We start from the raw sequence: 26383 nt of genomic DNA on the forward strand, positions 1-26383 counted from the left end.
ATAAGCTTAGCAGGAAATGTGAGGGAAATGATTTTTTCTAGAGTTTGGAATTTCTTAACAAAGCAATGACTTCATTTTTATTAAACACTCATGCTCTGTGGCATTCCTGATGCTAAAGAAAATAGCTTGAACCAAAGAAAACTCCTCCTAAGTGGAAGGAAGCAGTTACCAAAACAGTGAAAAGAAATGCTGACTGCGTACAAAATAGAACATGCCTATGTGTACTTCATTCAACATCAATTTATCCCTTTAAATCATGACCTATCATTTTTATAGATGGAAAATGTCTATATAAATATATGACCAAGGAAAAACTAAGGGGAAAAAAAGATTATCCTTCCCCCTTCTCCCAGATTTCTTATAAACTTTCACTTACCTTATGGCTTGTCTTCCACCTTCCAGATATTTTTTTACTTCACTGTTATTGCACCAACTTTAATGGGGAGAAAAATTATATTTTTATTTATAATAAAGTAGAACTATGATTTCTAAAATCTAATCTTAATAACCATCAGCAAAATAATATTTAAATACATAAGCAAAAATAAAATGATTTGCATTAAACTATAATTCTATACTTTACACACTTTGTTTAAAAGTACATAATAATTTTTGATACCCCTAACTGCCTATTTGATTCTGTGTCCCATTCTGAGTTGAACTAATTAAATATATCTATTTTTCCCTCTTATGTTTTTATCTTTTTTGAGGGATAGGATCTTTATTCCTCTTCACTATTCATTTTAAGTTATTATTATTATTATTTTAACACTTAGATCACTGATTCACTCAGAATTTATAGTATATGGTGTCAGATGAGCATCTAATTCCACTTTTATTGTGCTGCAAAACTGCATGGCTATTAACTTTTATTGAATTATTCTCTTCAACAATGTTTTACAGCTTTGGATTTATTAAGCATGAATCTATTGTATGTTTTTGGTTCTAATTCTAATTATCTATTCAGTTTCTCTGATCTCACTTTTATCTAGTATGAGATCATTTTAATACAAATTTATGCTACCAAACAGTAATGATTAAAAACCAGTATTGAAGAAAGAAATTACCCTGTTTAAAACAGTATATTCCCTATGCTAAAGAAAGATGGAAGAACTACATTTGTACAATGTAAATCTGCCAATTTTCTGAATGCAATACCACGGGATCATGGCTCTACAGCTGGAAAGGACCCCAGAGGCCATCTGGCCCAACTCCTTCATTTTGCAGATGAGGAAACGGAGTTCAGTGGAAGTTAAGTGACTTACTGAAGGTTACTCAGGAAGGAAGTACCAGGACCTAAAACCAGGTCCTCTGACTCCCAAGCAAATTACTCTTTCACTATACCATAATGGTCAGTATCTGAATTTGGAAATCCAGGAAAGTATTATGAATTCAAATCAACTGAGGAAAAGCCATTGTGAATCAGTGGCATGGATGAATTATGAGATATTAAAATTTTTTATTAGAAAAGTTTTAATTAAAAAGTTTTATTACTTTCACATGTGTAATTGGAAACAACTACAAAATGTTTACAAGTAAGGATTCTGTGAGGTTGCATGAACGGATAGACAAGCTTCATTTTGATTCCACAGCTTCCATTCCCATACCATAGAAACGACCTGGCAGAGGTAGAAGGAGCAAATGTTTGCTCACCAGGAGGTCTGGATTCCATTGTTAGCTCTATCCCCAACAGGCCTGTGACCTTGGGCAAGTCACACAACCCCCAGCTTCTCTGGGCCTCAGTTTCTTTTCATATAGAATTCTCATTCTAAGTCAGAGTAGATATTGAAGAATCCATTCAATATTGATTCTGTAATGTATTTACTAAAGTCTGTAAGGTTTGTTGCTTTAATAAGGTGAAAAAATCCCTCTTTCCACTCTATTTTTGCAAATGTTTCAGTCTGTGATGGGGAGACATTCAGGTGGAACACCATCTCAATTGGTGGAACTCTAATGACGTTTTGCTGTGCATCTGGATATAAACCTAGCAGAACAAGTGAACTTTTCATTTTAATTCAGGATAATTATAACTGAAGGAAAATTTTTTTTTGTTACCTTTCGATTAATGTGTTCATTATCTTGCTGTTTTCTTGAAAAAGGCAAATGAGGTTGTTTGGCAGAGAAAGATAGCTACATAAATGTTCGAACTGATTTGCTCCAATTACTAAAGGCAGACAAGAAAGAGAGAAAATCTAAAATGTACAAATTTTACAGATGGTACAAACATCAAGTAAAACTATATTATAAGGATTAAAGTTTTAAAAAAATCAATAGTGGAGGGCCCTTTAAAAAAAAGCTAATAATACAAAGAAAGGGGAAAACATTCCAACTTTTCTAGATAAATTAAAAATAGTGGAACCATATTACCAGCAACCTACTACTGTGAAAAGAATATTGGACTGGGCACTAAGAGATCCGTGCTTTAGACTACGGCCTCAGCCACTGACTCACTTTGTCAGCCCTAGCAAATTACTGAGCCTCTTCGGGTCTCTCAGTTTTGGGCTCACAGGGCTATTATATGAATGAAATAAGATAAAGAATATGACAGTGTTTTAGAAAGTAAAAATTCTTACACAAATTTGAAATGTTATTGTGAGAGATCGATGCATCCTTGCTAAAAGCTAAGGGTGTTTTAAAATACACATTCTATTTGTCATGAAATGTAAATGTTTCAGGAGTCGGGAGTATTTTTATTTTTTAAATGTTTTAAAATTTAATTTTTTTCAATGAACAAAAACCTATTCCATTCCTTCTCACTTCTTCCCTTTCCCCCTGCCCCTTGAAAAAGAAAAAACAAACCAAACTCTTGTAACAAATACGCAGTCAAACCAAACAAATTCCCACGTTGGCCATTTCCAAAAACTCTAAATTTTCATCAGTCTCCTGAGCCTATCACCCGTCTGTTGGGGGTTGGGGCAGCATGTTTCATCATGAGTCTGGACTATTTTTAGATGTCATTTCTCTTTTCTTTTGACTTACAATGAATGTATGGCCACATTCAGACTTATTACTTGGTAAATGAATTAAATATAAAATATCCAAAAGAATAGTAAAACATGCAATCAAAACAACATTTAAACTGATCTTATTGAGAACTACTAGGATGTTAAGTTACAACTTCCACATATAAATTTTAAGATTCAAAATGTTCATGGTCCTAGCTTTAATAACATTAAATAAAATACATAAAAATCTGCAGACATTACTGAGTTACTTAAAGATGCTTTTGATATTGTGCACTTCTTGGAACAGTATGTCAAATACTACACAAGGGAGAATTTCAATCTCTCCATGGAGCAGTGCAATACTAATGTAAATTATAGTAAGCAACTGTAGTATAATTTATATGTTCCTATATAAATATTATTTCATTTCATCTTCACAACAACCCTGAGAAGTGAGTGCTATTATTATCTCCATTTTATAGATGAGGAAACCGGGGCAGATGGCAGTAAAGTGACTTGCTCAGAGTCACACAGTAATTTTAATTTGTTTTCATTGTTTTGAATCAATCTTTCCCCAAATATTCACAGCAAAAGGACAGAAAAAGTTTTCCAATAACTCATAACTGAGTAATTTACCTTGGATTTCAGATGGGGCAGGTACTCCATTTAAGTAATGGAAAAACAAGGCAGAGCATCTCAGGAAAGGCATAATTCCAGCTTTGACACTCCTCCACAGATGCCAGCCTGAGGGAATTTCTTTCAAGGCACTTAAGTACAAAATGAATTGTTATTGGGAAGTGTAATGAGAAACGGTCACTTTAGTTAGAACATAGAATAAAAATAAGGAGGAATAGTTGAGCCTGATGCTCGAACTATTTCAGAGAGGCAGTTTAGTAAGCTAATGATGCCACCTGGCAGGCAGGATGGCAGGTATAAGCCATAATGTTAAAGTCTCATGTATGGCTTTAACTACTCTCTTGATATACATGATAGATACGGTCTTCCCCAGCCGAGCGCTGGCAGGTTTACGGTGCCCAGAATAAATCAGATACCCTAGAACCTACGTGAGTGACTCTCCAACCTCTGGAGTTGAGACATGCTACTATTATTTGATTTTATAAAATCTTGCCTGGACCCTTCCATCTTCCTAAAAATGTTACATGACTCATACAAATATTCTCTGGCTTACAGAAAAGATGCTGTAAAATAGTGATCTTGCTAATGTAGGCACTGCCTTTAATAGTTCATCCAAAACACTGATAGTATGCAATTCACGTCCATGTTCACCTATAAGTCTACCATAGGAGGTTGATCAAACATATGGGGGCTACTTTACTTAATATTACATAAGTATCAGTGGGCTATGCTTTGGTTATTCCTTACTGTCTCTACATGTTAAGCCCATCACCTTTTTCATTCATACAGTTTTCTGATAGTCAGATTCTGTAGATTGTACACTGTAAAATTTAAATGCTTTTTAAAAAAATCACCAACAAGCAAATGTAGCAGGCTCTTGTATTCTACTTCAATAAATGATCTGCTATAGTTTTTCTTAACTGTTATTTTTTCCAATTAAATTTTATATATTTAAATGAAGATTGCCTCCTCTTCCTCCCATCTTCCTGCCCTGCTCCAGACTGGGAAAGCAAGAAAAACAAAATCTCCTCTTACAAACGTGTAGAGCAAAACAAATATCTACGTTGGCCATGTCCAAAATGTCTAAACCTGTACTCTAAGTTCATCACCTCCCTTTTAGGAGGTGTGTAGCCTGTCTCATTATGAGTCCACTGGAATCATGATTGGTCATTGTATTGATCAGAGTTCCTAAAACTTTCAAAGTTGATTGTCTTTACAGTATTGCTGTCATTGCATACATTGTTCTTCTTGTTCTCCTCACTTCATTCTGCATCAACTCATACAAGTCTTCCCAGGTTTTTTTGAAACCATCCCCTTCATCATTTGCTACAGCACAATAGTGTTCCATAATATTTATTGTTCAGTTATTCCTCAATTGATGGGCATCCCCTCAGTTTCCAACTCTTTGCCACCAAAAAGAGGACTGCTATAAATATTTTTATACATATGGGTCTTTATCCTTTTTCTTTAATCTCTTTGGGGTACAGACCTAGTAGTAGAATTGCTGGCTCAAAGGGTAAATATAGTTTAACAGCTTTTTGTGCATAGTTCCAAACTGCTTTCCAGAATGACTGGAATAATTCACAGTTCCACCAGTAGTACATCAATGTACAGTTTCCCTAAAGACCTTCCAGGATTTGTCATTTTTCTTTTTTTGTCAACTTTGACAATCTGATAGATGTGAGGTGGAACCTCAAAGTTGTTTTAATTTTAATTTTTCTAATCATTAGTGATTTAGAGTTCATAGTATCAAACTTAAATAGAAACAAAGACCACTAAATTGTACAGAAGGATCCCTACAGGCCATGTATTGACTTAGTTTTAAAATGTAATATTATCTATGTTTTATTGTATTTTTGTTTTGTTTTGTTAAATGATTCCCAATTATATTTTAATCTGGTTTGGGCTACACCTGGAAATGCCGTGGGCTGCATGAAGCCTGCAGGCCATGTGTTTGACACTACTGATTTAGAGCACTTTTTCATATCTCTACTGATAAATTGAATTTCTTCCTTGAAAAAAATACCTGTTCATATCTTGGACCATTTATCAATTGGAGAATGGTTCTTGTTCTTATAAATTTGGATTAGTTCTCTATCAGGTATCTTAGAAATGAGAGCTTCATGAAACTTGCTACAAAGATTTTTCTTATCTACCTGTTTTTCTTCTAATCTTTCTTGCCTTGTTTTTGTTTGTGCAAAACTTTTTATTTTCATGTAATCAAAACTGTCCATTTTACTTTCTGTGACCCTCTCTATTTCTTGTTTGGTCATGAACTCTTTCCTTATCCATAGATCTGGAAGGTACTTTCTTCCTTGCTCCTCTAATTTATGATGTCATCCTTTATGTGTAAGCCATGTGGACTAAGACTAATAAATTTGGAATTTGTCTTGGTATATATTGATGAGATTTTGGCCAATACCTAGTTTCTGCCAGATTGCTTTCCAGTTATCTCGATAATTTTGTCAAATAATGAGTTCTTCTCCCAATAACTGGGGTCTTTGGGCTTATCAAATACTAGGCTACTGTTTTCCTTTGTTAAGGAAGGCTCACCAGGTTGAGGAATTTGGGAGAGAATATATTTGGAAATGACTAACATAAAAAGAAAAGTCATCAATGAAATTTTGATTTAAAAAAATCTGTTCCCTTTTCATATCTTCATTATGATGCCTTTGATAAGTATATAGTTTATTCTTATATTTTCTAAAGATGAGAGAATAGACATCGAGGTTAATGGATACTGATTTTGTTCTTACTCACTTTTCATTGGTAGTAGTTATGTTGGTGACTTTCCTCATTTGGTATTTTCCCCTCTTTCTGGTGTTTTGAGGACTGATACCTCAAAATTGTGCCATCTTCAGAACAGACCTCTGTACATACTTGGTCTAGTCTAAACAGGGTTTCGGTTTTATTTTCTATTTACTGTTTTATTTATTTTTTTATTTTTTATTTTATTTTCTATTTACTATTTCTACTTTTTTGTACAGCATATCAGGACTAATGTGGTATAAATATAGTGGGTTCACTGTCACTGATCAAGAGAATAGTTTTTAATTATATATTATCACTATGAATATAATTATGAATATTAGATATTACAACCAAAATCTTGATAGCTTTTTTCCTTTTTCATATGTTGTTCCAAGTTTCCTTCTAAAATGCTATCAAGTTGATTTGGCTAAATTGTTATCTTTCCCCAAGCTGTTAACTTGTGTTTTCTCCACCATTTCTTGCTATTTTATGAGACAATATGGCTAATAATCTTTCATCACTCTCCTCCATAAGATTTTTTCAAATGAATTTATATTTTACATTGGTATTAACCACTTTGCTCTGCATGACAATGGGAATAAATGTTTACAAGTTAAAGCAATTTCTTCTGGCTTCCTTATTATGGCAATTGATTTATATTGGTTCAACTTCCTTAAAAAATTACAATATATCTCAATTTCCCACATTTCACTATCAATAGATTGTTTATTAGGTTGGAGTTGCTTTAATTTTATGGCTTACCTTCTCATCTTTATTCTTTTCTAGTTTCTAATTCTTTTTTTTAAAATTTTTTTTTATTTTTAGGTAATTGGGGTTAAGTGACTTGCCCAGGGTCACATAGCTAGTAAGTGTCAAGTGTTTGGTCTAAGGTCGGATTTGAACTCAGGTCCTCCTGACTTCAGGGCCAGTGCTCTATCCACCGTGCCACTTAGCTGCCCCTAGTTTCTAATTCTTTCTCCTAATTGTATCTTAATTCTCATTTTGACACATTCTAAAAAGTCAATGAAAAGTCAAGTCTGACTATACAAAGACAGTTATTTGATTTGGAAGAGACTCCCATATTTGTAATTGGTTATTTCCTGCCTATTACAATGTAATATGTTTCAATTTTTGTGATGTTCTTTAATGCTCATCATATCCAGTGCCTAACTCTCTTATTGACACATCTTTCTGGTACACAAAGTATAGGTGAAAGGCTCACATAAGTGCAAGCCTTCCTTGCAATCTACAAATCTTTGGCCTTTTTTGTTTATTAATACTAAGTGTACTAAGAACACATTTTCCAGTAAATTTTTTGGCAACCCCTACTTTGCCCAACTTTGCGTTAAAGTCATCCAAGTGTGTGTTGATTTAATTTGCTAGGTTAATGTTCTTTCTACAATTTCTTTACCGACTAATCTTCACAGATGTTGATAGGTAAATGGTAGTTGTCTTCAAGGTGGTCTGTTTATGAATACTCATAATGGACACTGCCATGAGCTGACCAAATCCCATAAAATGACTTCTCTTGTTGCCTTTGGATGCACGACAAAATAAATTCCACTAACTCTCATTATTTTCCTCTTTAAGAAGAACCTGTGAGCAGTCCTTCCATTTAACTGTAACTTCCCTTTATCTTCTACCTTCATTTACAGCAGTAATATAAATACTGATGTGACTGAGGTCATGTAGTTTAGAGGATTCTTAACCTTTTCTGTCACATGAACCCCTTTGGCAGTCTGGTGAAGTCTATGGAATCATTCTCACAATAAGGTTTTTAAACGTAGAGAAGAAATCCACCGGATTACAAAGAAACCAATTATGTTGAAATATAGTTATAATGTATTAAAAACAAAACAAAACAAAACAAAAACAAGTTCACATATCTCAGGTTAAGAACCCCTGATTTAGTTATAAGTCCATTCAGTCCCTGGTCAAAGATCTCACATTAGAGTACCAACAGTTATGTAGATATTTGTAGGTGTCTACAAATTGTGTAACTGTGTACTATTGTAAAGTAAATATTTAAAATGCAAAAGTGAAAGTCACTTTTTAAAAGTCATAGTGAACCCTTTATAATGAAAAGAATCCCTTCTGATCTTAATTGTTGGTAACAAAGTTTTGGGACTACTGAGCAACTATTTAAGTGGGAAAAACAATCACTTGAAAAAGTCTAATTGAATTAAAAATAATTTTGTTTTGTGAATTTCTTGGTACCTCTTTCTATCTTCTGTAGCAAGCAGCCTAAGAAGCTGCTCAATCAGGGACTCAAGATGGGTGGTTAAGAAAGTAACTGGATGATATCTGAGGTAAGCAGGAAGTGCTTCTGATTCTGAGTTCTACTCACTTTGCCACTCACTGTCATGCAACGATAGGCAAAAAGGCTCAACTTCCACTCCTTGGTCTCACTGACAATGCAAGGTGGATGGTTCACCTACCTATAACGGGAAGGGTCAAAAGTGCCACCTAACTGCATCACAAGGAATTCAAATGTAAAAATGAAAATATGCTACATTACAAGCATTTACTGCATGTCAACAACCTTATTTGCATGGTAAAGCTCATGTAGAAGAGCAACATGCTTCCTGTGTAGTACAGATGTTACCTTCCTGCACAGTGACAAAGTGTTTTGTACAAAGCAAGCACTGCTGACTCTTCTTCACCAGTAGGATTTTCTTGGTCCATGCCATTCTCTTCTAAAAAGATAAGAAAATATTAGTATGCTATATTTGCTAGCAAGGTATACTGAAAATGAAACACCATCAATTAATTTCCAAATAATTTTCAACACTTTATGACCTCAAGTAAAACACGTGAGATGGTATGCTTTACTTCCATATGCCTTCTTCCCCCTAGTTACTTAGGATGAGCAGAATCTGAAAACACACAAAAAGGGTCATCCTCAGCTCAATAAGCCAGGCCACCTAGGGACCAAAAAAGGTTTCTACTAGGGCAGAATAATGTATTCATAAAGAAAATGGTTAAGAAATGAAATACTGATCACAATTCAACTGTTCTCTGAGATCAGCTTTGAAAAACTGCACCTATTAGAGAAGAAAGGAGTTATGATGAGAGGAGCAAAGCTATTAGGAGACAGGGGTCGAGAAAGAACCATTGGGGTCCTTAACTCTCCTTAAAAACAAACGCTGAATATTTGCCTTGACTCCACTGGAGAACCGCAATTCATTTTTAACTTTTATCTCATCTCTGAACCTGTCCTGCAGTCCATTCTTATATTGTGTCCACTTTGTTCCACCTGAGCCTGCATCCCCCCCACTGCCTATATTTAATCATATGCTCTCTCACAAAGAATTTCCAGTGTAAGGGAGAAAAGTGTCTTGAAGAATATAAATAAATGAACTAAAAAATTACTAATGGAATATATTCAGAAATAACAATGTATAAGATAAGTGCTAATCAGAGTGGAATAAATTAACTTAACAAAAAACCAAAATATTAACATGATTAGTAAAGGACCTCTTTGGGCTTCTGTCAAATAATCTTCTGCTAAAGATGTTTGGGTACATCAGGTCTAAATTCTTCATATCGTCTTTCATCGGGTAAAATTGGCTCAATATATTATTTTAAAATTTGTGGTAAAAAATAGATCTCACATGAATCACCAATGTATTAGCAGTACAGCCATTACACTGTAAACTCTTGGGGCTTACATATACCATCCCTTTCTGTACTATCAACAAGTATTTAAGATAATGACAACTAAATGTGCTTCAAGAAAAATTTTTTTTGTTTTTAAATGTTTATTTAAAAACTAAAACCCAAAAATCAATGCAACCAGCTAGATTTGCTTAGTAACTTATTTACATTTATATTAATTTATGGTATCATAACAAGTAAGAATTTCTTTTTTAGGCAATAAATAAAAATAAAATCTCTCTCCATAGAATTTTACTTTATGAACTGGAAAAATGAATTGCTCCAATTTCAAAACACTTTATTTGAGGTTGTAATGAAAAGAGTTATCCAATTATAATTTACATATTATTCTTCTTTTAAGTGATTTAAAAAAAATATGAGATAACTCAGCATTTTCTGAAAGAGATTATCAAAAGGATATAAGCAGAAATCATTACCTGTACATGAGGTAAGTAAGATTTGCACAATGTGTGCCATGGTGACAAGATGGAAAATGTGAAGATCTCCAGTGGTGAGGCTAAATCCTGAAAAGTCCTGACATTGCAAAGCTGGGAACGAGAGTACCAAGTTCACCTGGGAAAGAGATATAATATCTTAAGTATCAAAATGTGTTCACCTTATTTTCTTCCTTTATTTTTTTAAATTATGAGTATGACAATCTCAACAGCCATGAACATTTTCATAGACAAAAGGACAAAAAAAGGACCGTCTATGAAATAGGAACTCTACCATGTACCTCTTGATTTTTAGTTTAAATTTTCCTTCACTTTCTTTAACCAGAGTATTTTCTACATTTCTTTATTCTATAATCTAATAATCATCATCTGATCAAGTGATCTTCCTTATTAGAGAGAATTCTCACTCATCCTTGGCCAACAATAATCACCTAAAAACCAAAGGATTTGAGGTGAACATTCTGTCCTAAATCATTTAATTTGTCCTACAGCTTTCCTGACACAATAAAAACTGTACATGTTATCTTCTCTCTCTCTCTCTTTTTTTTAAGGCAATTGGGGTTAAGTGACTTGCCCAAGGTCACACAGCTAGTAAGTGTAAAGTGTTTGGTCTGAGCCCGGATCTGAACTCAGGTCCTCCTGACTTCAGGGCTGGTGCTCTATCACTGTGCCACCTAGCTGCCCCCTATATTATCTCATATATTCTCACAACTACACTGTGAATTAGGTAGAGTAGATGTAAACTTATGCACTAGATAGGTGACTGAAGCACAGAAAAGTTAAGTCACTTGCTCTAGTCACAAGATGTATGTTAGTCCTAGAGGTTGACTCAGAACTAGAACTCAAGTCTCCTGATGCCAACAGCTAGAATTCTTTCAACTAAAACAATTCTCTTTCTCAATACTTTCTCTTTTTTTCAGCATTTCCAAAAGATAACTTCATTTTAACAATCCAACTCCAAAATAAAATCTAAAACAGTAACAATTACAAGTGATAATCCGTCCCTACCCACCACCATATCTGCTCCTGACCAAACTAATTATGTAGGTAATCCAGCTTTATAGAAAGGAATATCATGAACACACTCACCAATAAATGAAACATGTCAATATCTAATATGCATGGAAGATTTCCATACTTCTCATTAGGCACTAGTGCTGAGTAGTAAAAACAAAAATAAGTTAGAAAACATTATATAAATTAATTCATATAGATTACATATAGCAACACCAGGTTTTCATTTGAAAGTTTCATAAAATCTATCTAAATATAGTTTTCCATAAGATACAAATAAATCTATAATTAACTTGTAAACAGAATTTAGTTCATTCTGAATGGGATATATGCTCTAATAATATTTCAGGGTTTCCTCTACTTGAAAAAGTGTGCTAAATATGAAAAATTATTTTAGTAAGTAAAATATATGTTTATTATATTATTTTCATATTAATCATTTAACAAAAGCATTTCAATATATTAAAACTTACATGCAAAAAGTATACAAAAATGTTCCTGCACCACCAAAAATGATGCTGCTGTCCAATGTGCAGCTGCAAATCTTGTTAATGACTTGAGACAGTCGTCCTGAAATGTGAAAACAGAAATATAACTATTAAGAAAAAGTGCCACACTGCATCCCAAAGAGATCATAAAAATGGGAAAAGGACCCACATGTACAAAAATATTTACAGCAGTTCTTTGTGTGGTGGCAACAAAGTAGAAATTGAGGAGATGCCCATTAACTGGGGAATGACCGAACAAGTTGTGGCATCTGAATGTAATGGAATACTGTTGTGCTATAAGAAATGATGAGCAAGCAGACTTCAGAAAGACCTGGAAAGGCTTGTATGGACTGATGCTGAATGAAGGGAGCAGAACCAGGAGAATGGTGTACACAGTAACAGCCATGTTGTACGATGACTAACTTTGATAGACCTAGCTCTTCTCAGCAATGCAAGGATGTAAGACATCTCTAAAAATCTCATGACAGAAAATGCTATTTACATCCAGAGAGAGAACTATGGAATTTGAATGCAGATTGAAGCATACTATTTGCTCTTCTTTTTTCTTCTGTTTTGTTTTGTTTCTTCTTTCTTGTGGTTCCTCCTATTGGTTCTAAGCTTTCTTTACAACATGATTAATGTGAAAATACGTTTAATAGGAATGTATATGTAGAGCCTATGTCCGATTGCATGCTGTCTTGGGGAAAGAAGTGGAAGAAAATTTAAAACTCAAAAGCTTATGGAAGTGAATGTTGAAAACTAAAAATAAATTAATAAAATTAAAAAAAAGAAAAATCTTAAAAAAAAAAAAGAAAAACTGCCACAGATGAATTACTTCTATTTCTTCAGAGATAACTATTTAAAATGCAGAACAGAGAATTCTACTCTATCTGGGAAACCATTACAGTAAATTCATATTACTTCCTGGCCTTTTGATTTGCCCAAAGAAGGTAATATCTCATGTAAAGTTACATTCATGCCACAAATATCATACAAATGATTTAACAGATAGATAATGTCTTGAGTGTGACGTGGATGAACAGAATTGTGTCTGACAGGATAAGAAGAGGGATGGGGCATGTTTATACACATATGTACATACACACACATAAACACATATGCATATATGTATACATACACACACACACATACTCTAATGGATAGTAATAATGTAAGGGGAGGTAAACTTAACTCAGAGAAAATACAGACTTCTAAGAGTTATTAGAAAAGTACTGTGTTTCAGGGCAGCTAGGTGGCACAGTGGATAGAGTACTGGGCTTAGAGTCAGGAAGACTCATCTTCCTCAGTTCAAATCTGGCCTCAGACACTTATTAGCTGTGTGATCCTGGGCAAGTCACTTAACTCTGTTTGCCTCAGTTTCCTCATCTGTAAAATGAGCTGGAGAAGGAAATGGCAAACTACTCCCGTGTCTTTGCCAAGAAAACCCCAAACGGGATCATGAAGAGTTGCACATGACTAAAAAGACTGAACAACAACTATGTAACAACTGACTACACTTAGGAAGAACCTCTTAAAGTTTAAAAGATTGAAAAACATCTGCCAAATGCTTCACCTAAAGCTGATTGAATAAACCAGATCTTCTTTCCATCTAATACATCTCTGATTGCTCATTGTTTCCACTTCTCATTTCCAGAAGTAAAAGCCCTTATTGTACTCAAGACAACTTATTTAGATGTAGGTTGCTACTCCACCAACTAATTATAAAGGAGTATAAGAGATACAGGAATACAACAAGATAGAAATGATATTTTTGATGCCCCAATCATTCCTTCAAGTCCCCAAAAGATAACAGTGAGAACAGGGACTACCACCCACTTGGCCACTATGCTGCCAATAAGTGATGTCTATTTTCAATTTCAGTGATTTATTAACAAAGGAACAAGAGCTCAGGGAAACTCATTTACTTATTTATGGTCAAAATAAGAACTCAGTAGCATCCAGAACTGTCACACAGGAAAAGAAATGTTTCATCCAAGAAGGCTTCACTTCTCCTTATGGGCACCCTTGCCACTCCTGTCCTCAGGTTTTATTACCCTTGAAGACCCTCTACAGCAGGTGTCAAACTCAAGGAGAAAAAGGGCCACTGATTTGTACAGAAGGATCCCTGCAGGCTGCATACTGACTTAATTTTAAAATGTAATATTATTTTTGATTTACTACAGTTTTTACTTATTTTGTTAAATATTTCCCAATTGCATTTTAATTTGGTTTGGGCCACATGGGCCCCAGCAATGTGTTTGACACTTCTGATCTAGAGTTTTTTGTTCTTTGTTTTGTTTCTTTTTTTTTTCTTTTCTTTTCTTTTTTTCTGTGTTCATAGTAGAAACTCAACAAATGCTGACTGATGAAACCTATTAAGTCTTCATGAAAAGTAAATCAAATAATTTTAAGTACCATAAGAGAACAGATTTTAACATGAAGGGGGTAAATCCAGATATAAGTGACTATTTCATTGTTTAAAAAAAACCACTAAACAGTAGCTGAAACTTACCTCATCCACAACTTTCATAGAATCAAGGGCAAGGTGAGATCTTACCTGTCGGCAAGGCAAATGACCAAATAATGGTTTCTCTTCATCATTTAATATTCTTTCTACAGAAAGCAATATAATGGTCAAATTTAGGTGCTAGAATTTTTAAGTCACTTCACTATAATATCTTAATATTGAAGAGCTAAAACTGAAATGGTGTTACTTCTGAACCATAAGAAGTCATAGTCCTCAAGGTGAGATTTTTTTAATGTTCATTCATAATGTACAATCTGTCAATCTGGATATTACTGCTGAGGTAATTCTATATCTTTCATTTACTTTACTATAAATTCTGACTTACAGTGGGCCTTATATAGGTCAACTACTTACCTATGGTTTGAATAGTATATGCACAGCTACCCCAACACATTATGGGGACACGGGGATCCTCTTCATTGGGATGAACCTTTAGTCCTACTTTGTAAGTGGCTGTTCCAAATGTTGTCAGCATTTCTTTAATACTTTCAGAATATGGATTCCTGAGATGAACAAGTATGGAGTTAGTTCCAAAACATTGTACACTCACATTAATTTGAAAGCAAGTTTTCTTGGATACTATTCCCTCTATTTGCTATGTGTTCAATATGTAAGTTTTTATGTTTTTTAAGATGCTAAGTTTTTCACAATGTACTTCACATGTGCAAATGTCAATCAGCTATAAACATCTTTGTTGTGAGAGGAAAAAAAACCACATGAACCACAATCACATACAATGTTTAACTTTGAAAACATAGGAGTATATTAAAGAACTTTATGATTTACCGAGTAGGCTTCAATAAAAGTAGACAGTATAAAAAAGTAGATGTCCATCTACTAGGTAATGTCTAAACTAACTATAGTACCCAAAGGGAATGGAATATTATTGTGTAGTAACAAACCACCAATATAAGAATATAGAGAAACATGGAAAGACTCATATGAAATGACCCGAAATGAAATAAGCAGTACTTGGAAAACAATATATACAATGACAATAACATAAATGTAATAAACAAAGAAGCAACTGAATACTATCTAATAATGATAATAACCAAGACTGGCTCTGAAGAAGAGATGAGAAAATACATCTACTTTCCTTCAATGAAAAGGTGGGATGCCTATGGTTTGAAACACAGCCTATACTCTCAGATTTGGCTGATAGATTCACTGGTTTTGTGGAACTTTTTTCTTTTTCTTTTCTTTTTATTCTTTGTTACAAGAGATGGCTCGATAAATATGGGAGAAGGAAAGGACATATTTGAAAATGAAAGTCATATAAAAGTAAAAGATATCAATAAAAATAGTAAGGTACAGAAAAAAATGAACTGTATATTTATAATGCTTACTTAAGATGATAGAACTTACTTCGGTCGAAAATCAGGCCTAAATCCTTCAGGGAGCTGTAGTTCAATCATACTTTCTGAATTTTCAGAAGATAGAGTACCTACAAGAAAAGCCATATATTATATATGTGTACAAACACACACTACTCAGACCACTAAAAATATTTTTTTTCTGGTTGTTAAAAGGAATGATAGTTCAAAGAAGCTACAGATACAGTTCCAGATAGTCTATATAACTTGATCTCCTATAATTGTGGCATCAAACATGGGGCTTCCCTTGCTTCTTGACCCCTTTTTGCAATAAATATGAAATGTCAGCTAATATAGTCACAACTTGCTGAGTGACTGGCCCCAAAGACTCTAGAAGCTGTGAGGGATAGACAACATGATATTGGATGGCATAACTGGGATCCCAAAAGGATCCCAACAGGCTGGAATAATGGCTTACATGGAATAAAATGAAGTTTAATTTAAGGGATGGATACATTTAAGGAATAAATTAAAATGTTACAAAAAATCAACTACACAACTACTAGATAGAGAAGATATAAAAGACACTTCAGAGAAGTACAAGATCAGTGAGTTGATAATATGATGTGTCAGTTAAACTAATATATTTATATATTCTTCTTAGGCTGCATTAATGTGTGTGTGTGTGTGTGTGTGTGTGTCCAGAACATGATACAACAGACAATAATCCCATTATTCTCCTGGCTAGACAACATCTTGAGCACTGAATCCAGTTCCAATTGTCACATTTCAGGAAGGAAAGTGATTAGGTGGTACATGTCTATAGGAAGACAATCAGGACGATGATGAGGACCTGAATTAGAAGCACCCAAGGACAGGCTAAAAGTAAGTAGTGATGTATACCCTGGAGAAGAGAACAACTGGAAGGGAAAGTCACTGTCTTCAATTCCCAGAAGAACTTCCACCTGGGGAAAGTTACTCCACCTCTCTTCCCAGGTTTCTGAGATGTAAAAGAGGGCACTGGATTAGATAACCTCTTCTAAAGATTCTAAGATCCTAAGGTACAAAGAGGACATAAAGAAAGTCACCTAACAATTAGATCTGTTAAAAAACGGAATGGTTGTCTCAGGGTGTTTGTCATCATTGTCATCATTGTCTCGATCATAATCATCTTTTTCGAGATAACCTTGACTATCTGATGGCAGGTATGGAAAGACATTAGAAGGCAAGGAGGGACAGTTAAGAGAGGCCTGGCTAAGCTGTTTTGCTTCCTTAAACACTGATACATATTGCCCATATTTCTTGATGATGAAACAGTGTCAGTAATAATGTAACCAGCTAGTCTGTTAATAATAACTGACTTTATATAGCACTTTAAAAATTTGCACAGTGCTTTATAACATTATGTCATTTCAAAATAATCCTGTGAGTAGGTACAATAAGTATTATCATTTCTATTATACACATGAGATTAAGAAACAGGGACTTTCCATTATGACACAGATAGTAAGTGTCTAGTAGGATGTGAATCCAGGCCTTCCTAACTCCAAGTCTAGTGTTTTATACACAACATCATGAAGGCTCCTCTATAATATGTATTATTGCGAGAACACAAAAAATTGAATTTTATATCATTTATTCCCAGCTGCTCTGAAAAAAAGAGGCTTAACAATTTTGCTGTAAGCTTCACACGTTTCGAATGGATAAGGAACTAGAGAGCAAAGCTGACAGTTCTAAGTCAGATAGTGACATGGAAGATTTTATAATTAAAACAATAACTCAGACAGCCCCTGAAGAAATACCCTTGAGGAGAAAACTATATCAGAACTTACCAAATGTACTTTCTTCTTTCCGAAGAAACTGCAATGCTTTTATCTGCTGAGATATTGTTCTAATCCACTGAACAAGACTTGGTTGGTCAGAAAAATCTAGCCTGTCAGAAACAATAAGCAGTATTAAAAAACAGGCAACAGTAAGATATCAAACATAGTAGTCCTTCAAATAATCACATACACACTTCAATTCTTTCAACTAATTACAAGGAGAAAAATCACATTTGAATTAATAAATAAAAAAATCACATACAAATGCTTTCAAAACAAAACTGTTATTTATCAGTCTAGTATTAATAAAAATAACTCAGCATATGTTTGTCTTTATGTTTTTCAAAAGTGAAATTTTAAACTTCAAAGCATCAACTACTCTAAGCTATATTTATTTTACATACACACAAAAAAACCCCCAAGATCCCCATATTTGAATTATAACTCAAAATAATTTTTATAGATTAAAGTAAAATACATTTCCTAGAGAGCAGTTTGTTAACAATAAGGTATAGTAAATTAAGTCCTGGTACTACAAGAAACAATTTATCACTGTCCTCTCACAAAAATTCACTTTTCACCATACAATTATCAATGATAGACATTTATCATTCCTTTCCTTCAAAATAAAGTCTGTAACGAGAGAAAAAGAATCAAATATTCAACCACACGAGTCTAACTTAGATAACATAGTTTGAGTGTTATGGGTTCTACTACAGAATAACGAGTTTCTAACACAGTTTTCTGAAACTTCTAATCTTTGTTTTTGATATCCTTCATCCAAAAACCAGACTCATCTTAACATCATACTACCTTTCAATATTTAAAAAGTCACATCTTGAAATTAAACTTAAGGCTAAAAAGCCTCATTCCTTTTCTTATTCAACTTCTTAATAATCTCAATATTATACTTATATGAACAGTGGATTTGATTTTAAATTCTTTTAAAGAACCCAAACAGCAACACATGAAGTATAGATTATTCTTAAGAAAAGAACTGTTTAAAATGCTATATTATTACCTGAATATGTATGATGTTCTGAGTATAGTACTACATTCTAGATTTTCTGGTCCATTTATAGTCTTGTCATAGCATATCATAAACCTTGCATAATAGGGGGCTGAACAGCTTCTTATAAGAAGCTGACCTAACCAACAAACTGGTAATGGGAAGAAAGAGGAACAAAAACACATATCCAAACTAATAGGTCCCTAAACTCTAAGGAGTTGTTAGGAAGCAGAGGAAGGAAGAAAGTTGAGTCTGACAGAGTATGAAAGCTAAAGAGCAAAAAGAGGTATTATAAACTAGAGTACCTGTTAAATATACTTCTTGGCGGCTGAAGCAGAGGAATAACAGTGTTGCTTAAACATTCACAAAGGGGACAAAGGAATTCTCCATTTTCTACATCATAGCTTGTGTGCACACGTAATCTCTGTTGTCTTCTTTGTTCCTTTGCTTGTACAGCATCAAAATACCTTTAAAGTAGGAGTTTTAAGTATTAACAAAACTGTTAGGTCTTTCAACGAAAGTCATACTTTTTTTTTAAGGCAATTGGAGTTAAATGACTTGCCCAGGATCACATAGCTACTAAATGTCAAGTGTTTGGTTTGGGGCCGCATTTGAACTCAGGTCCTCCTGATGTCAGGGTTGGTGCTCTATCCACTGCGCCACCTAGCTGCCCCTAAAGTCATACTTTTTAATATCATTCTTTAAGTATATAGTTTTCACAAAAGATCCAGCTTTGGCATCAACTAGCCATGTAACCTTGGGCAAGTCATTGGACCTTATTCTCATGTGTAAAAGAAAGGTGATATGCTAGATAAGGTTGATCCTAGCTTTTCTCTTCTATGAGCCATAAGCAACAATTCAGAACAAAGATGAAGCTTTGACAGCAGGAAATTGTATTATATTACCAAGAAACTCTATATTTGGTAGAATCCTGTGAAATTTTTAATATATTTATCAAAGTAAACAAATAATGTATTTTTTTGCAAAGAGGTATCTTGGTTTCTTATGCAATAATTTCACAAGTTTTATAATCAGCATGGGTATATCAGTGTTTGGAGTATGAACAGTGAGTTCTATGTTTTAGTAGAGGTGAACTTTAATTCATCTGCATGAAATTTTCTTCATATCATCCCCAAAAGATTTCTATTAGTAATGGGCACTGTTATCTACCCTAGATTTAATCATTTCCCCACTTTTATATAAAAGCTATTTGTAATAAAATATTTTTATGTTCACAATGGTCAAATGATCCCATATTATATGTACTTGGAGGGAAGGGTATAAATAGTTAGTGGCACAAGTAGTAAAGATGATCCATGGCTATGATATTCTTGCCTTATTTCCCAAGAACTCCAGTTGGCTTGGGGAAACTCAAAGAACCCTATGGCTGGCTTAGGCCCTACTCTATACAAAATGGCATAGCCGAGGTGGTGACAGCACTAGGATAGAGTACAATCTGAGGGGCCTCTTTAGCAGCAGTGAAATAAGTAGCTAGTACTACTTCCCTAGGAACCAACGCTATTTAGTTTGGATCTAAAGGCAGAAAAGATACCATTCCCTAAGCATGAGGCCAACTCTCACCCTTCTTGGAGCTGAATTTGCTATTAAGATCTTCCTTTCCCAATTACAGTAATTAATATTTGTCACTATGCAGTATCTTCCTTAGAAGGGAAAAAAGGGTTACATTTCCTTGCAATGCTACATTATTTATATGTATGTATCTACACAATCTCATGAATCATCACATTTAGGTAAATTGGGTATATCAACTTTATAATTTAATAGTGATAAGGTATTTGTCTTACAATTTTGAAGTTCTTTTTTCTGGTGCTGTACTTCCTTTAACTGCTTAAAAGTTCAATTTTTTTTTAAGGCAATTGGGGTTAAGTGACTTGCCCAAGATCACACAGCTAGTAAGTGTCAAGTGTTTGGTCTGAGGCCGCATTTGAACTCAGGTCCTCCTGACTTCAGGGCCGGTACTCTATCCACTGCGCCACCTAGCTGCCCCAAAAGTTCGATTTTGAGAACTGAAATAATCTTAACATTTACTAATTTATTGATTAGCAATTACCTTTGCCAACAATGGGCATGCATTATGTGTCCGCAGCTACCAGTGTGTGTTCCACAGGATAAGTCAGGATGCATGAATAATGGATCATACTTTTCTATACAAAAATAAAAAAAGCATTTATTCCTCATAGGAAAAAATGTGCTCCCAAAGTTCTACTTCAATTTTCCATCATGGTTTAAAGATGACCCTAGGTTCTCAAAGGCTAAATCAATCAACAAGCATTTATTAAACACCTCCTTTGCTAGTGATAGACAAAAAAGTAATAATCTCTTGTCTCAAAGAGCTTGGCTTACATTCTAAGGTGGGGGGCAGGGGGAGAGAAACAACATGCATATAAACAAACAAATACAAAATACATATACTACAATGCAGGGTAATTTTGAGCAAGAGGCACTGACATTTGGAGGGGAAGGAGAATCAGGCAAGGCCTCATGCAGAGGTGGTGCCTGAGCTGAGCTTTGAAGGAAAGTAGGGACTGTAAGGGACAGACTTACAGGGCAAGAAGGGGAAGACTCATAGGGCAAGAATATGCATTGAAGAAATGGGAATAGCCTGTACAAAGGTAAAGAGACAGAAGACTGAATATCATATGTAAGGAACAGCAAGGCCAGTCTGGCTGGACTGGAGAGTGCATGAAGGCAAATAACACATACTAAGCCCAGAAAGGTAGGTGGCTCCAGCTTGTGAAGGAATTTACATGCCAAACAGAGGAGTTTGTATTTGATCCTAGAGGTAACAGGGAGCCACTAGATGCAGGGGTGGGGAACCTGTGGCCTTCTAGGTTCTTGAGTGCAGCCTTTTGACTGAGTCCAAGTTTTATAGAACAAATCCTTTTATTATGGGGGTTTGTTCTGTGAAGTTTGGATTCAGTTAAGGGGCCACACTTGAGGACCTAGAGGGCCACATGTGGCCTCGAGGCCACAAGTTCCCCACCCCTGCCTAGAGTTTACTGAGCAGCGTAGTGATATGGTCAGATTTGTGCTTTAGGAATACCAATCTGATAGCTGTGTGGTCAATGAGGTGAAACAGAGAGAGACTTGAGGCAAAGAGACCAATTGGCAGGCTACTGTGATAGTCCAGGGCAAAAAGTAATGAGGACCTGGAATAGAGTGATGGCTGTTGAGTAAAACAAGGAGAACAGAACTGGCAGATGTTGGGGAGGAAGAAATAGGACCTGGAAACTGATTAGATATGTGGGATGAAAGACAGTGAAGAGTCAAGGATGATTCCAAGGTTATAAACCTGGCTGACTGGAAGGACAGTTTACTTTTGATAGAAATGGGGATGTCTGGAAGAGGGATGGAGGGGAAAGACAATGACTTTTGTATTGGACATAATGAGCTTGAGATGCCTACAGTACATCCATTCAAAATGTCCAAGAGGCAGTAGTTGATGCTAGAAGGGCTAGGGCTTGATATATGGATCTGGGAGATAACTGCATGAGATTATTAAACCCAGGAGAGCTTATGAGAGTGTAGAAACCAAATGAGAGTGTAGAAGCAGAAGATAACAGGGAATAGGTCAGAGCCTTAGGGGTATACTCTTAGTTAGGGGGTAGAATATGAATGGTGATCCTTCAAAGGAGTAGTCAGATGGGTAGGAAGAAAACCAAAGGGGGGCAGTATCATAAAAAAGCTCACCAAGTCATAAATGTTCAGGAAGAGTAGGGTGTTCACCTAAGCCACATGCTAAATAAGAAGAGGATGGACAAAAGGCCACTGGTAACTTTTGGAGAAAATCAATCAATTAATGCCAGGCATGTACTACATACAGAAGATACAGAGAAAATGCAAAAAGTTTCTGCTCTCAAGAAGCTTACATTCTAATAGAGGAGATAATATATACAAAAGTGAGGACACAGAAGATACACACAGAGTAGATGGAAAGTGGCCTGCAGGGCCTGGAATTCTAAGTGGCAGGGGTTAGGAGGGAGTGCATTTTAGACATGGAGAAAAGCCAATGCACAGACACAGAGAATGAAGATGAAGTATCAAGCGTGAAGAACAGGCAGTAGGCAGGTATTGCTAAACTGTAGTGTCTGTGGAGGGGCAACAAGAATATATTGCTTTTTCCAGGACTTGGAGGAGAGATAGCTTGAGACGATGATAAAGTCAAGTGAAGTTTAAAAAATTGTTTTAAAGATACAGGATAGCTAGGCATACTCGTAGACAGTAGGGAATTTGTGAGTAGAAAAGGAGTGCAACTGTTGGTGGAGCTATGAAATAGTCTAACCATTTGGGAAAGGAGTATATGCCCAAAAGGCTATTAAACTGTGTATACCCTATGAACCTGCAGTACTGATGCTAGGGCTATACCCTGTGCTGATCAAAGAAAGAAAAAACAGATCCATATGTACCAAAATATTTATAGCAGTTCTTCTATAAGGCTTGGAGGGAATACTTATACCAATGAAATCACATATTTTTGGAAGCAATGAAATATATAGCTTCAAGCTGTGAAAATTAATAAGTACTGGCTTATTAATAAGTATTAAGATATCAATTATTTTTCCAAACTATTTACAAAGCAGGACTTGAAAAAAATTTTATAGGACTGATGAAATCAATAAAGTATCCCTGAATTATCAACTAAAATTAGCACTTTATATTTAAGTAAATTGTTATTTATCAAACTTGTCAGCAAATTCAAAAGCATGGCACATTGAAAGAAATGCCTATGTCCATGTCCTTCCCCAGGCTCCTTTGTAAAGGGTAGAACATTAAATATAAATAACATCAAATTCCCCCTAATTCATTGATTGATTTTGCTGATTTTTCCCCTCTCCTTTTCTTCTTAGAAAAAAAAATAGCAATTATTTGTTCTTTCTGGGAGGTGACAGGAGGAAGAATACTGGGGAAATATAGGCAATATAAAAACAAAATATATAAACAAAAATAATAGGAAAATTAGAAATTTCTAAATATTATAAAATGAAAAAGATTAATAAGCAACATGGTAAACCATATCAAGTACTGAAATGGAATAGGATTATGGCTATGACAGAAGTGACGTACCTGGATCCTGAATAACTTTATTTCTGTTTTTTGACAATACAGTTGACCGTTGAACAAATGCTGCTAGTACCATAGCCTTGTTGTCGACTTTAACTTCCTGTTCCTCTTGACACAAAATACAAGTAACAATTTGCCTCTGTTCAGTGACTTGAGTTTGTTCTGGGCCCAAGGCTATGAGGGGGGTATCTGAAATCATAGGACTAAAATAAAAAGAAAGTCGTGAATACATGGCTAATTACATTGTAATTAATGATCCTAAGACATTCTGTTTAATTACAGTATATTACTCAATAGAACTATAGTTAGTTACTTGGCATTTAAGTAAGTGGACTTACACACCACATCCAAATACCTATTCACAAACTACTTGCTAATGAATCAAAATTTCAAAGATTCACTTAATTAAGCAAGAGAAAAACATTCAAAAACACTATTAATATGAATCAATGTATATATATCTTCAGATTCGAAGCATGCTTAAATTTTACAAGATTGAAAAATTAATATGAAACCTGGGGCTTCTTCATGAGAATTTTATCAGCTATTATTTACCCTAAATAATTGCTTGAATCCATTTCCTGTCTACATCCTACATATTTCTTTCCTGTCCTTTAGTCCTTCTAGACTGCCAAGTTCCTTCTGTAAAACTGCTTCCTGCTGTCAGAAAATTAAAGGCCCATTGTTCCTTTAAACCAGAGGTTCCCAAACTTATTTGGTCTACTGCCCTCTTTTAAAAAAAAAAAATTACTCAGCACCCCCTAGAAATCTACTTTCTTTAACCCTTTAATGGTTTTTAAAAAATTTGCATCATTTAAAAAATGTAAATTTTTTTTAAAATGACACATATTAAATTTAATAATTTATTGTAAATTTTGTTGTTTTTTTTTTTGCATTGAAATTTTGGTGATGCAATATCATAATGTAACTATATAGTATCATATTGTAAACAAGTCATAACATGCACACATTCCTGCTGATGCATGTTGGACTTCCTGACAATGCGTGACATGCTCACTGGTCAACACTTGCTTGTTAAGACCAGTTGGGGGACTTGATTACTGATGGTTATAACTTACATTTTGTGTGTTTATTTGGAAAACAATGTAATCACAATCTGTTACATAACAGATGAAACATGTGCAAACAGTTTTTCAAAATTTTCGTCTCTTCTTTCCTTATGCTTCCACTGTCCCCTTATTTTTATTCAATGCCCCCCAGTTGCACCTGAGGTTACTATTGCCCCCCTGGATCGTTCTAGCACCCCCATGGGGCAGTATCAACCACTTTGGGAACCTATACTTTAAACCCTCAAATTCTGAAAATTTCTGCTTTGGCTAAAAAAATGGGAAACATAATATTATTCTAACTATGGGGCATTCTGAGTTATTTAGCAATCTATTCCATCTATACTTTACATTATCTATAAGTTGGCTTAAGAACATATACATCTTAAAACTTTGTCACCATACCATCCCCCAGCAGCAAAACTTTATTAAAGTCCTACAGGGACTTTGGATGAAAGTAGGAATCTTTTTTCTGTAATAAAAACTGAGGTTAAAATAAAATTTAAAAAACTGAGGTTAGGGAATGGAATACAATTTAAATCTCAGGAAATTCCTTCTAAAATACTCTTCATTTACATTAAATTCCCAGATAGGAGTATGAACAGGACATTTCATAAAATCTGAACTAAGGATAATTAGACCAAGATGTTAAATATTTTGGATTGAGAGCAAAAGGCAGGAGGAAAGAATTTATACAAAAATCTATTTTTAAAAACTAATCAAATCTGTTTTTTAAATGCCCAATTAAAACATTAAGGTGAAATATTTGAATTATCTTAGTCTGGAAATGAGAGGGCATAGCATAGTTGAGAGAGAGCCAGACATGAAGACAAGAAACTAGAGTTCAGGCCTTGCCTTTGATACACACGAGCTCTGGGTGTATGGCCACGAGTGTAGATCAACTCTATAATATATCTTTTAGATGAGCTGCTCATCAATCCATCCCTTAAAAAAGCTAGGAATATTTCTTTACCTGTTATCAAGAACAGTGGATGTAGAAGCATCTAGTTCTAATGTTTGCTGAAAGAGTTCTTTGTTTTCATCTATGAAGTGTCTTTGCATTTCAGACATTTGAGCCATGATCTTTTCTCTCCGAAGTCTAGCTATTTCAGCTTTTCTCTTCCTCTCAGCTTTGTCTTTATCCTTTGAGCTCTGAAATGAAATTCAGTTATGCATTGTGGAAGTTTAACGATTAGATTTAAATTCTGTACTACCTATATATCTTCTTTGTTTGAGCAAAGGTTAGAGAGATCTTTACCATTAAGCCTAAAATATAAGATAGTAAAAGCCAAGGAAAGAATGAAACAAGTACAAGTCAATACTCTAAAATAATATATGTCAGTCAATTTCTAGACATTTAAAAAGGTAGTTGGTTATCAGTAATACGAGACGAAATTAGAAATTTCCTTTATTAAGAGTCAATATGTCAATATATTACTTATGCCTATACTATCAACAACCATAGTTTACCTCTTCCATTATTGTTCCTTCTGCCTCAGTCACAGGACTGGTGGAAGAACACTCTCTTATCTTCTTAATGGCATTAAAAGTCTATTAAAAAAAAGAAAGAAAATAGCAATGAAATCATTTCCCCAAGGAAACACAAAGAATTT

The 26383-nt window shown here is 34.6% G+C and overlaps 1 protein-coding gene across 2 annotated transcripts in view; it reads right to left on the minus strand.

The window, feature by feature from the left end:
• UBR2 (ubiquitin protein ligase E3 component n-recognin 2) overlaps positions 1-26383 on the minus strand; it is a 149365-nt gene that overhangs the window by 6988 nt on the left and 115994 nt on the right. For both annotated transcript variants that reach the window (XM_027838320.1, XM_027838319.1), the window contains exons 28-43: positions 26241-26321; positions 25744-25922; positions 23707-23906; positions 20693-20786; positions 18927-19088; positions 17622-17722; positions 15842-15920; positions 14828-14976; positions 14504-14559; positions 11932-12028; positions 11534-11601; positions 10427-10562; positions 8938-9028; positions 3582-3712; positions 2056-2164; positions 377-433 (exon numbers count right to left, since the gene is read on the minus strand). In XM_027838320.1, coding sequence (XP_027694121.1) covers positions 377-433; positions 2056-2164; positions 3582-3712; positions 8938-9028; positions 10427-10562; positions 11534-11601; positions 11932-12028; positions 14504-14559; positions 14828-14976; positions 15842-15920; positions 17622-17722; positions 18927-19088; positions 20693-20786; positions 23707-23906; positions 25744-25922; positions 26241-26321 — 1790 coding nt within the window. The remainder of the gene's footprint in view (positions 1-376; positions 434-2055; positions 2165-3581; positions 3713-8937; positions 9029-10426; positions 10563-11533; positions 11602-11931; positions 12029-14503; positions 14560-14827; positions 14977-15841; positions 15921-17621; positions 17723-18926; positions 19089-20692; positions 20787-23706; positions 23907-25743; positions 25923-26240; positions 26322-26383) is intronic.

This window comes from Vombatus ursinus, unplaced genomic scaffold, assembly GCF_900497805.2.
Source record: "Vombatus ursinus unplaced genomic scaffold, bare-nosed wombat genome assembly UNPS02014826.1, whole genome shotgun sequence".
Taxonomy (NCBI): domain Eukaryota; kingdom Metazoa; phylum Chordata; class Mammalia; order Diprotodontia; family Vombatidae; genus Vombatus; species Vombatus ursinus.